The sequence below is a fragment of the Mustela putorius genome, unplaced genomic scaffold, assembly GCF_011764305.1.
Source record: "Mustela putorius furo isolate JIRA1106 unplaced genomic scaffold, ASM1176430v1.1 tig00004035_pilon_pilon_pilon, whole genome shotgun sequence".
Lineage (NCBI taxonomy): Eukaryota > Metazoa > Chordata > Mammalia > Carnivora > Mustelidae > Mustela > Mustela putorius.
The window spans coordinates 2,391,464-2,404,669 of NW_025422171.1; the positions used below are offsets into that span (position 1 = coordinate 2,391,464).

Genomic DNA, 13,206 nt, shown 5'->3' on the forward strand with positions numbered 1-13,206 from the left:
GTACTATTCAAAGTTTTCATGAATGCAGATATGGACAAATTGTTAGATGATATTTGTAAAAATAATAACCTTTAACCTATTCATTATAAGGGAAAAGTATCAAAAAAAGGTATAACTGACATATTTATGTCCCCACAGAGTATTTTACAGCAACACACAGGGAAAGATATAAGAGGATGCTATCAAAATAAAGGGAACTATTACCTCTGTCCAATACTGCTGTTTGGTTTCTGTGTCCATATGTGCAAAACCTCCCAAAACAAGAGCCTTCATTAATGTCCTCTGCACAGGACTTGACAAGAAATTCAGAGGTGGGCTTCGGCTTGCAAACTGCTTAGCTAAGTTCCACCAGTTTTCACACTGAATTACTAAGTTTGCCCTACAGGCAGAAAGAACAAAACACAAGACGCATTACTTACATCATATTTATACTAAGCAAACAAAAATGGAAGGTAACCAAATTTAATTAGTTATTGAAGTACAGTATAATAAACTTGGTATAGAATTTGGAGTCACACAATTTTGCGCTCAAATCCCATTAGTTATTTGATACTCTAAAATTTATTTACTCTCCTTAGTTTCCACATCTATGACATAGGAATAACAATAATAATAGACCTAATTCTCATGGTTGAGACTAATACAATAATTAAATAAAATACTGTAGTTGAAATGCTTGGAACAATACCTAGTAAATTACAAGAAACTCAATTAAGTAAGAGTTAGTCAATGCCAGGAGTAGTACAATCACATTCTTATGTAGTAAGAAAAATGAGAAACTCTTCCAGAGTTGTAGAAAACACTAAGCTCTTAACTTGCAAAATAATTAAACTATCAAGTTTTTCTTATCTTTAAAATGGAACAGGATACCTGAGAAAATTAAACAAGATTATTCTGTATTAGTGTTTTTAAAACTATAAATTACTGAATTAAACATGTTTCTCATAAGATTCTTTAATGCCAAATCCCTGAATAGTCAACACAATCCTCAACTGTAACATGCGAAAGCTGTATTTGTACTTACAGCAATAATAATAATAATAATAATAATAATAATAAAAAATAAATATATATATATATGTATATATATATATTACACTGCTCCAAAATGCAAGGCCTATCTGGACTTTAGGACCAGGTAACTGCCACTTGAAAGACTACAGACAACAGACACACAGTCTTCCTCCTATAATCAGCTTACCTTTCTCTTCTTTCCACCAAAGTGACAAGGAGCTGCACAGTGTCATTTGCAAGGTCCTGCTCACTACTCCACACTGAGAGGTTACTGATGACTTTTTGTAAGAGGTAGCCAATAATCCACTGAGAACCTTCTGTATCTGCCCCAAATGCTGTACTGAATGGCAGGCTTATCTTAAGAGAGAAAACAAAATTTTTAAAGTCAGAAAGAAAGATCATCTTCAAAAGAAATCCACTGAAAAGTCAAACTGAAATTAGCATCTAAATCTGAAGTACTACTTATATCAATTTTAAATGTATTCATTTCTATTAAGTCCAAAAAAGACATACTCAATCCACTTAATCTTCCAATGTGATTTTCCCATCAACTTTACTTTCATATTAATACACCAAATACAAAGAACATAAATTAATCCATTCCCAATAGTAATCTGTAAATTAATACAGTTAAAATAAGCTGAATCAAATGATGTGCTCTAAGAAAGTTATTAAAATTGCACGCCATTCATATGGTTCTCTTCAATGTGGAAGATGTTCAGCTCTTAATTTTATGTTGATGAGAAAATCACCAAGAAAATTGTTATCATCATAAATCCAAACGAAGTCAGTTTTACATTCTGACCTGATCATATAGTTTCTCATCCACCAGGAGGTAAGTCTTTGCCCAGCGTTTTAGAAACCAAACAATATCTTTGCCCATTTGAGGGCTTAGTAGATGAGTGAGATCTGCTCTTATTGCTCGAGATTCAACTTCTGAAACTCTCAGAACAGCAGATAACAGCCTGTAGGTATAAAAAAGAAGTCATTTATTCTTTTATTTATTGACTGTCTAATCTTGTTTTTTTCTTAAAAGTCCTTTTTCTGTTTCTCAACTCTCTGAATTTAGGCCAGGCTACACTTGAAATTTTCGTCAACTGTGTTGTACATAAAGGCCCTGTTTTACTGCTGACCTTTCAGGAAGCAAGAAACAAGACAAAGTGAAGAGTCATGGATAGAGACAACCTTCTGTGCAAGTGGTACTGCATGTGCAAGTCTCAGTGTTACCATCTAAAGATGTTTTTCACATTCAAAATGGAGAAATACATAAAATTAAAAGTTCAGAGTAAATGCTAAATTCTTCAGCACTTTATCACTACTCAAACCTCCCATGGGTTAGCGCTGTTTTTATACATTTGTCATTTTATGGTAGAGGATCTGGAAATCAACTTATCTAAAACACTTTGAATGCTGAATCTTGTCTCTAAATCCGATAGTCCTAAATACTTCCTAACAAAAACTTGATTCTTAATGGTATTTTAAAATAAAAAGTCTTGCTAAAAAAATTTATCTCTGTAATGATGTGCTCTAAGAAAGTGTCATCTCCTACACTACATAATTCATATGGTTATATGGTTTCAATAAAAGAGCATGATCTGCAGTTAAGTTGGAAAGTCTTCGTTCTGGAGGTGGGAGTAGGAGAGAACATAATCAGAAGTGATATATATTTAACTTGACTTTAGCTAAAACACAAAGAAGGAAAGGGTGTAACTGAAAGAATCCATTTAAAAATCATTTTATGACTGACTGTGCCAAAGCAGAGATTCTAATCACCTGAAGTAGGGCTTCTGCTACTTTTCCTTACTGTTCTTCTCAAGATGACTGAAATTATCTCCTTGTAATGAAATCTTATATTTCAGTTCTTTATCCAACTGGATGTCTCCAAAGTACTAGCTACTATTTATCACTCCATCCTTTTGATATAATTTCTTTCCTTGCACCAAACCAGTAGTTTTTAAGTTTCTACCCCCAGAACATCTTTTCCCTTATATATTACCTACTCCCTATATCAAGAATTTCAATTTAGGGTGGATATGAACAAAAATACCCCATGACTTCACAAGACATTTAAGTCAATGTATCAGATTATTCTCATAAGAATGAATGGTTTTAAATAATATAACTTGCAGCCTAGCAGAATTTGAATTAAATAATTACAGTAACTTTCTAAATTATAAACAGGAATTTATTTATCAGTGTTCTTTCTGATACCCACCATCATCCATTTGAAAAATAAACACATTTTTCTTTAACAGTTGGAAACTTTACATTGTTTCTTTTTCCTCAAATTTTTTTTCTCCTTAAATTTTCATTTCAATTTCATTTCCCCAGATTATCTTAATATATTTTTATACTCATTTACTGCTCACACCATTTAATTATCTGAAACAAGTATGTCTGGTTATTGAAATAGAATTTTAAAATATTCTCAGTGATCATAAGACTATTTTTAAAACATCTTTTGAATTATCTATCGATGTAATACTAATACACAATTGAGCAAAGTACAACACAAATTTAAACAAATTATTAAATGTAAAAATAAAATTTTATGCATTTGTAATTGAAATTAATGTAGCAGGATTTTGTTTTTCCAAATGAGTCCATATATCTGAAAAAATACTATGTCTTGCTAGAATAAGACAGAACTGAACATAATTTGATTTGAATCCGATTTCATTTAAATAGAAACAGTGGGAAAATCTATTCACATAAATGGAAAGCATTTTTAAAATAACAGGGTTCCTTAATTATTTGAACTTCTTCCAAGTTATATGCCAAAAATCAGAGAAATCCACCATCAAAAATTACTTTTAACAATCTGTTAACTGACAACCTGATTCCTTCAATGTCATTTAATGCAAAGGGCTGAAAACCTTCTGACTTGTAAAATTACTGGTTCTCTATTCCTCAGTCATTCACTCCCAACACCATACTATTTGGAACTGTCCCTTTATTTGGCACTCTGCACATTTTTACATATCTGCCTATCCATTATGATAAGATTCAGAATGAATAAGAGCTTTTGCCTTTCTTTTGTAAAGCGGGAGCAAGGTAAAGAAAAGTAGCACAGGCAGTTCGCTGAGGCTCCCCTGGAAGCCTTCCTATATCCTCACCACTGTACCCCATAGGGTTTCTTCTGAAAGAACCATCTGCCTCTTTCACCCTACTAATGGAAATGCTGCCTAACCTACCTTGTCATCCTTTAAATCCGTTTTCCACAGTATAATCTTACTACTATGGTTTGATCACTTCACCTCCCTATTTCCAATCTTTCTCACGCAATACAAAGACCATCCCTACTTCTTCATCTCCACAAAGACCTTTTCCCTCTACGTTTACATGTAAGCAACAACAAAATGCCTCCTGCTTCACGCCACACTCTCACTTCCAGGTCTCTGCCTAGGCTACTGTCACTGCCTGGAATACTCTTCACCTTCTACTGTATGTTGCACTCCTATTCAGCCCTCAACTATCAGGTTAAATGCCATCTTTCCCAAAAGCACCCCTTAATTCTTCCCCTAGTAAGAGGTTAGGTAAACCTTGGTGCTCCTCTATCACTCTTATCAGACTTCTACTGTATCCTTGGATCGTGGCACATAGGGGAGTTGAACTGATGAAAATGTCACATTTTTTTCATTAAAGTATAGTGGGCACACAATGTTACACTCAAATATTTTTTCACTGTTGATAGTTTAAACTCCTAATCTTACTTTAATTCTTAAGTAAGCTATCTAAACATTGTATTTCAGACAGCACTCACACTTTCCAATACTTTACAAATTAATCTTGGATTACCTTTTCAGTTTATAAACCAAAAGTCAGCAAAATGGGTCCAAGAAAGCTCTCTTTAACTTCCTGCAACATCTACTCTAATCTGGATCACCATCATCTTTGCCTTGGATTACTTCAATTAGCCTCTTCACTGGTCCCCCTGCTTCCATTTTTGTCACTCGTAGTTTACTCTCAAGGTAGCAGAGTAACCTTTCAAACATTCTCTGTTCAAAACCCTACAACAGCAAAGGCTAAAGACTTTATCTGATTTCCCTCTATTTTCCCTTCTATTTCCATTTTCTGACAAAATTCCATCTCACTCTGCTCAACCCACAATGGCAGTTCCAACTGTTGCCTGATTATGCCAGGCATGCCACAGGGCCTTCGTATTAGCAGTTAGTTCACTCTGCCTGGAATGCTCTTCCCTAGGACATCATGGCCTCATCCCTACCACCCTCAAGTCTTTGCTCACAAGTCACCTTCTAAATAAAGCCTATACTGATCACAACATTAAAAATTATAGAAATCTCTGAAATCAGCACTCCTGATTCTCCTAACCCTGTTCAGTTTCTTATCCCACAGTCTTATGGTCTTCTAACACACCATATGATTTATTTATTATCTTTCCCCTATAAAGAGCTTTAGAAGGGGATTGATTTTTGTCGGTTTTGGTCACTAATGTATCCCAAATGCCTAGAACAGTACTTGGTACATATTAGGTAATCAATAATTATTTGTTAAAGGATAAATTCTTCAAGAAATGTGAACTTTTTTTAGTCAAACTAGTAGTGTTTCTCTCATATAGCCTTCAATTTCAAATTAATTCTTTGGACTGGAGAAGACAATTTTTGTTTCCAACCCTCATCTCAACCCTCCATAGTCTGTGCTCTCAGATACAAAAATGTTTTGCTCCCACACTGATACCTGAGACTTGCAAAAATTGAAAAAGCACTGAAAATACAAGGAAAGCATTCCTGATGGTACTGCTGAGGCAAGAAATGTGACAAAGAATATAATATGACAGCACCCTGAAATGAACTGCCTTTGAAATTAACATTCGCCATGAATCAAGCCAAAGCAAAAGTGATGATTTCCACAAGCACCTAATCTAATGCATATAGTAATCCCATAAAGAATAAAACTTTTTCCATAGAGCATTGATATTTTATTTCAAACAAGAGAATAAAACAATAAAGGAAATAAATTCTCAAACATTTCCTTGATATTAACTTAATAGTTCATTTTTAAAAAAAAATCACTTTCTACTGCACAGGCATAAATGATATCCATGTATTTTTGCATTAAAAATAAAAAGATGAGGGGGGACAGCACCCTGCTTGAGTTACTGATTTTGCAACTGGCAAAAACCAATGTTATTTCATTATTGATATTTCTGCCTGAAACCTAAATTTAAAGATACTGAAATCCAAAATGCTGTTTCAAATCCCCTTTTAGGAGAATATTTGTCTAGGTGTATCCCTCCTTAATTTCACCATTAAAAAGTAATGAAAATTTTGCCACTACTAATAGGAAGATCGAAGTCAATTCTCATCTAGGCACACTACTGTCTTCTAACTTCACCTGACAGGACTCTCAAGTTTCACATATTCAGGACAGCTATTTCTGTTTTATAAAGTAAGAATCTTGGTTTTCCTTAAGAAAGCCACTGAAATGTAGTTTTAGCTTTATCAACAAAAAAATGCTTGTTAATATTCCCCCGGTTTCTAAAAATCTCACATACTTTGTTTCATTCATTTAGGGTGCCTGTACTGTGTTAGCACTGTTTTCTGATGGACATGGGATATGTTCAGAGTACTTTAGGTCAAATGTCCCTTCAAAGTCTCACTGTATTCAGAATAATTTTACATTTGTTTTCCCCAGTACAGGATATAGCTGTCAATTCTCACCAGATTGGCATTACTTATATATACTGAGTACTTGCCATCCTTGTTTATTTCAAGGCTTCTCCAAGTTTTCTTTCATGTATCAGATTTACAACGTGCCTAACACTCAAGTAATCTACCCATCAACTCAGAATTTATAAAACAGTATAAATTACAAGAGCACAGCTATAGAGTTCATATTACCTAATCACAGAATCTGTTCTGTTGTACCCTGGGATGGAAGAAGCCTTTTCTCCTGGAGATCCCAAAATTTGAAGTGTTGTATTAATGTCAACTTCAGATGAATGCTTAATGGAATATTCCATTATTTCTGGAGGTATTAGCGGAGTCTCTCCCTGAGTATCATCAGCTAAGAGGTAGCCTTCAGTTTAAAAAAAATTAAAAATGAACACTTAACAAATCTACATTTATCAAATCGTACTATAAATGTTTTCAATTTTATCTGATTTACATACATCATATTAAGTTGATGTGAAGATAAATTATAAATGTCAATTTCAAGTTTGAGGAGAAATTTTCTATTTCTCAGATAATTAACTCTCAAAATACAAAGGACAAATGTTTTATTCATCAATTTTATAATTCATACTGACATGTAGGCTTTTTAATCTACCTTTTAATAATTTTCAGTAATATATCTATAAACATAATAGGAATTCTACTATTATCTCTATCAAAATCAGTATTTGGGCATGCCTTTTCAAAAAGTAAGATTTCTTTTTCTTGATTATTTAAAATACAAAAACACTGATAATATGCTTATAAAATAAGACCCTAAAAGTCAGACTGCCTAGATTTGCATTCTGACTCCAAAAATTAATAGCAGTGTGACCACAGGCTACTCTGTGGTAAAACTCTCTCTCAGCTTCTTCATTTATAAGATGGGGATAATAACAGTAACAATAATAAAACCTGCTAATAGTACTAAACAGAAAAAAAATAGAACTAAATCAGTGGGTTGCAATGAATTCCACATGTCACTGGGTAAGCAAAAGGCATTAAATATACATGTTAGCCAGTATTTTTTAAAAATGCATCCACAGCTCTGTGATATACAGAAGCTATATTCAAATTTCATCCAATTTATCCAATTCATGTATGGACTTTTATTTTTTTTAACATATGAAGCTTCTTCTAACATATGAAGTTTAAACTGCTCAGTTGGCAACTACATTTTAAAAAGAAACAACCAACCAACCTGTAACTAAAATAAGCCAGTGAATATCTTCATACAGATCATCAAGCATTTTGTTGTCAATAGTGCTTGAACCAGGTGAAGCAAGTAATTGCTGCTGATGTCGTTGTAACTGACCATGGAGCCTTGTTACTCTTTCTTCTAATAAACTGAAAGAGGGGAAAAAAAACCAAAGCTTCATAAAACTCAATAAACAAAGATCTAGAACAACTCATAATATCCATTTATTAGACATCATAAATTAAGAAGTTAGCACAAAAACACATATATGAAAATATTATAGTACACAACTGTTCTCATAGCAGTATAGGAATTGTGATTTATTATTTATGACATAGAATTAAAACATTGCTTTACAAACAATCAAGGTTTACAACAGGCATTTGAAAACTGGTTATTCCAAGTTTTTATATTGATATGGGTCAAATCATTTCTCATACCATGTTTTCCACAATCTCTCTGCCATCTATGCTGTAGTGCCTGGGCTCCAAATGTACAAGCCAAGGAATGCAATCATGAGTATGTTTCTGTCCATTTGTTCCAGTGTGCTGGGATACGGGGTGGGGGTGTTTAAAGTCTTTAAACACTTTAAGTGCTCTCCAGGGAATTGTGAATAGAGAATATTTGCTCCATGGGGTTTCTTTGGACTGTGTGTACCTTGTCAGAAGAGGTATACAGTGTTCTGCAGCAATTCTTCCTAGCATTCCTACACTGGCTAGTTGATCTGAAAACTGGTCTCGATCATCCTCTTGAAGTTCACTTATTTCTTCTTCCTCACGAGAGGCCACACCATTGGCAGTCTATTATTGAAGAAGGAAATAGAGAGTGAGGAACTGCATTCCTTTGTTCAATGAATCATACATTTCTGTTGCACTGTAAAATAACTTCAGCATATCACAGGAAAAGGAGAGGTGGACAGAGCCAACCCAGCGGTCTAGGGCCTACTAACTATGCTTGATAATGCTAGCAGTTACAAAAGAACGGGGTAAGGGAGACACAGAAGAGAAAGAAATGGAGGGTATTACCCCACCATGGTGCACATGTATAAACAGTAAAATGCACTCACAACCCACTTCCCCACACCAGAGAATTTAACTTCAGTAACTGAAAAATCCGACAATCTTTAAGATATATTGGTCCTTTATACAGAAGTATCACTGGACAACTAGGAAGACAGGTGGAAGACACAGGTTTTCAGTGAAAACTGAAGAAAAATGGGGTAACTACGAAAACAAAACACTGAACTCATTTAGAAAATGGGATAACTTTTGTTCTAATGTTCTCAGCACATCTTCTTAAGAAGCTCTTCCTAAATATCTAGTATTATACAATGTATAATAGGATAAAATAGACAAAACAGAATTATAATGAAATGGATTTTTACTTACAATCTAGCTTGAAACTTACCAAATTCCTTGTGCCATCTGGAGCAGCGAGGTGGCACTGAATATAGGAATTGAAAACTTGAACAGCATGTTGGGTAAAAAAGCCTTTATGGAAATGTTTGTCGTCTTGAACCAAAGTTAGCCAGGACTCTAGCAATTTGTCATATGCTTCCATGTATACCATGTCATCTTTATCAAGCTAAGAGAAAAGAACACTCATAAAACAGGTGGTCAGAGAAATAAGATGGGAATTATAACATGAGTTACAGAGTTATACATATAAATGAATTTTTCCTTTAGCAAAGGTTCCCAATTATTTAATAATCTAGAGCTAACTGAGCCCATTTTAAAATTAAACAAACATTACAATAAAAATGTATAGGCTTTTTGTTAAACCTTCTAAAATCTTTATAACTTAATCTAAGTAATTCTTTTCTTAAATTTTTAAAAAATTTTTTTCTTTTAAAGATTTAATTTATTTACTTGACAGAGATCACAAGCAGGTAGTGAGGCAGGCAGAGAGAGAGGAAGAAGCAGGCTCCCTGCTGAGCAGAGAGCCCGATGAAGGGCTCAATGCCAGGACCCTGGGATCATGACCTGAGCTGAAGGCAGAGGTTTTAACCCACTAAGCCACCCAAGTGCCCCTTAATCTAAGGAATTCTCAGGCACAAAGGAATTAATGCTTTTCAGAAGACTAGCTGCTCAGTACTTTGTGGAACATGTGCTTTGCAAGTAAAAATTAAAACAGTATTTTTCTGTAGTCAAGAGAACTGTTAGAATAAAAATACTAAATGTGTACTTAATATACACCTTTCAACGATTTTAGAAAAAGTGAAGGATGATGAAAACAGACTGGTTTAATCAGCATATTTAAGAATATGTGGGGAGAACTTCATAGCTATTCCCTAACATTTTAGAACAAAAAAGGAAAACAAGGATAGGGCCTACACAGGAAGGAATCCAGAAAGGATGCTGAGGTGGGAGGAACACCAGAAGCCTGCGGACTCACAAAAAGCAAAGTATGTGAGTACAAGTGAATGAGCAAAGTATGTGAGTACAAGTAAGTGGCGAAGCCAAATGGACAGTAAGCAATGTAGAATAGAATGGTACTAACAATTATGCAGGCTTGGGTATTAAGTTTTACAACATGTATAACTAAAAGAACTTCACAGTAAAGTATTCTGTCATATTGAGGAGGAAGTCCATATGTAGAGATTAAGGATACCTCTATGGAGCCCAAAGTCTTTAACATTTAACGTATCACTTCATTTTTCACATTCTAGTAAGAATCCACATCCTAATTTTGCCATCAATTACTAATATGGGTACATAATTTACCTATGTATTGATTTCTTCACCCACAAACTCATTAGATTAGCACAATTCAATGAAAGGAACACTTAGTGTCAACCAACTACTGGTTAGTACAGAAACATAAATAACGTGCCCTTTAATGCTTTTAAACTCAGTCCAATGGGGAAGAGCAAAAAGCAAACAAAAAATAACTAAAGGCCATGAAGGATAAACACACATTTTAGGGTCAGTTTTTAACAATGGTGTCTCTCATAAGAAATTTGTTATAAATAAAAGAACAGAGTTTTGAACTATATACTCACTTAAAAGGTTTTCACCATTTTGTTACTAGGTTTCTGGTATTCTGATATTAGGTAGTGAACCCACGAATACTGAAGGTCAATAGGTCTAATTTAAAACTTGGCTTTTCTGGGTTCTAAAGCAAACAGGCATTCATCCTACAAATACAGAACTCTGGAACCTTTGCCAAAGAGAATCATCTCAAACTGTTATTCTAGCAATTTGCCAATGACTTAAAAAAGGGAAGTAATGGAAAATCTATTTCAAGTATTCCAGATTACCCTGTGCCCCCAGATCATAGTACCTAAGCACTTATGGGAACTACTTCAGATAAACTGTTTTCTTATGCCTTCAGCTTTTATTTACCCACAGTGTATTTAAAAACAAAACAAAAACAAAACAAAAAAGCCAGTCATTTTCTAGGTAAAATGGACCTCTTAGTTATTTTTAAAGATTCATTTGTTTGAGAGAGAAGATGAATACAGATGTGCGTGCAAGTGGAGGGAGGGGCAAAGAGAGAGGGAGAGAGAAACCAAGTGGATTTTGCACTGAGTGCAGAGCCTGACATGGGGCTCGATCACATGACCCTGAGATCAGTCCTGAGCTGAAACCAAGAGTTGGACGCTTTAACCAATTAATGCCACCTAGGCACCCTTAAAATGGACCTTTTAAAATATATAAAAATTTTAAATCGTTTTGTGAAAAATTTACATAAGAATGAAGGAAAAAATGAAAAGAGTGTCATTAGATAATTTAATAAGGATTTAAACAGAGCAAACCCAAATTCTTACTATATATTTACCTGGCCCTAAAAGCATATTTACCAAAAATGAGCAATTCTTTGAATGAAACCAACTGGAACTTATTCATTTCATGAACAGTTACTGCTTATTATCTGTGGTATTTATATTCTATAAAGATGCCACAAACGCTGAGTTAGTAAACAGGTTAGGGTCCTTCTCCCATCACTACATTTTTCTACCACGTCGAGGTGAACAGATCAATACATAACTGTGCATAACTTATGCATAACTTAGTTTTATGTCTTTCTGTTTACAGACACCTTATTTAATATACATCATTCATTTACTAATAATGAACTAGTGATCAACACCACTATAACTCATGCCTGAATGAAACTTATCTGATTCATGTATCTGCTCCATAAGGCATCACAGCCATCTTACACACAGGAACACTAGGCAGCACTTCAACATAGCACTCAGAGGCCATCTCAAATAGTGAAATGATCCTGGCAGTCACTGCACAGGAAGAACTTCAGTATTTTTTTTTTAAAGATTTTATTTATTCATTTGACAGAGAGAGATCACAAGTAGGCAGAGAGGCAGCCAGAGAGAGAGGAGGAATCAGGCTCCCTGCTGAGCAGAGAGCCTGATGCGGGACTCGATCCCAGGACCCTGAGATCATGACCTGAGCCGAAGGCAGTGGCTCAACCCACTGAGCCACCCAGGCGCCCCAAGAACTTCAGTATTTTTTGAGAAAAATTTAGAAAACCCCAATTCACACAAAAATGCAAAAAATGTAGCTCTAGAGAACAGGAAAATTTGTTTGTAATATGTAGGCTAAAACAGGAAGGCAGAGCATTTGCCTTGTTTGACCTCAGCTGGGAATAAGCATGTCATGCAATTCCTGTTTTTCATAAATCTTTGCATGTACATGTCCATGAATTATGAGAATGTCACAAGGGCTGATTTTGGGGTTACAATACAGTTTTAGCAAGGGGGAGAATTTGCTGTAAACACAGAACTTACGAATGAGGACCACTGGTTCTTCTTGCTCAGGTATCATCAAAATGCATTACACTTTTGAAAACTTTCATAACTCATAATTTTTTGAAGGACAGCTATCCATATTCTTGGTTCCATAAATGCGAGAACATATTCATTTAGATTTACAAATACTTATGAAAATGATCAAGTCAACCAATTTTTTTTTCATTTCTGTATCATTTATTTTCTACACCATTATTTCCACCTTTGTACATACTGCTTTCAGCACCAATGCTATTATAAACTGCAATAAGTAAATTCTGCAGCACAAATATTAAAAGAAATAAAGGAATATTGTCAACTCAGTCAAAACTCCTGTCACAAAATACTTGAAATTTTTCCTGTGGAATTACTGACTGGATAAGAACGCTTTATTTTCCTATTGTCCTTGGAAATAAATTGCTTTCTCACAAGTTGATGAATTTGAAAAAATTTACCTAGGATATCAGCTTAAACTCAATCTTTAATTTCACTTATACTATCAATTTCATCATCATTATTGGAGTTTAGCATGCCATCTCTTTACATTTATTTCTAATTTGTTTTATCAC

General features: G+C 34.4%; 1 protein-coding gene across 4 annotated transcripts in view; it reads right to left on the minus strand.

The window, feature by feature from the left end:
• XPO4 (exportin 4) overlaps positions 1-13,206 on the minus strand; it is a 123,261-nt gene that overhangs the window by 18,628 nt on the left and 91,427 nt on the right. For all 4 annotated transcript variants that reach the window (XM_004774330.3, XM_004774332.3, XM_004774331.3 and 1 more), the window contains 7 exons: positions 9,295-9,471; positions 8,545-8,687; positions 7,891-8,036; positions 6,876-7,053; positions 1,820-1,979; positions 1,202-1,371; positions 205-379 (listed from right to left, as the gene is read on the minus strand). In XM_004774330.3, coding sequence (XP_004774387.2) covers positions 205-379; positions 1,202-1,371; positions 1,820-1,979; positions 6,876-7,053; positions 7,891-8,036; positions 8,545-8,687; positions 9,295-9,471 — 1,149 coding nt within the window. The remainder of the gene's footprint in view (positions 1-204; positions 380-1,201; positions 1,372-1,819; positions 1,980-6,875; positions 7,054-7,890; positions 8,037-8,544; positions 8,688-9,294; positions 9,472-13,206) is intronic.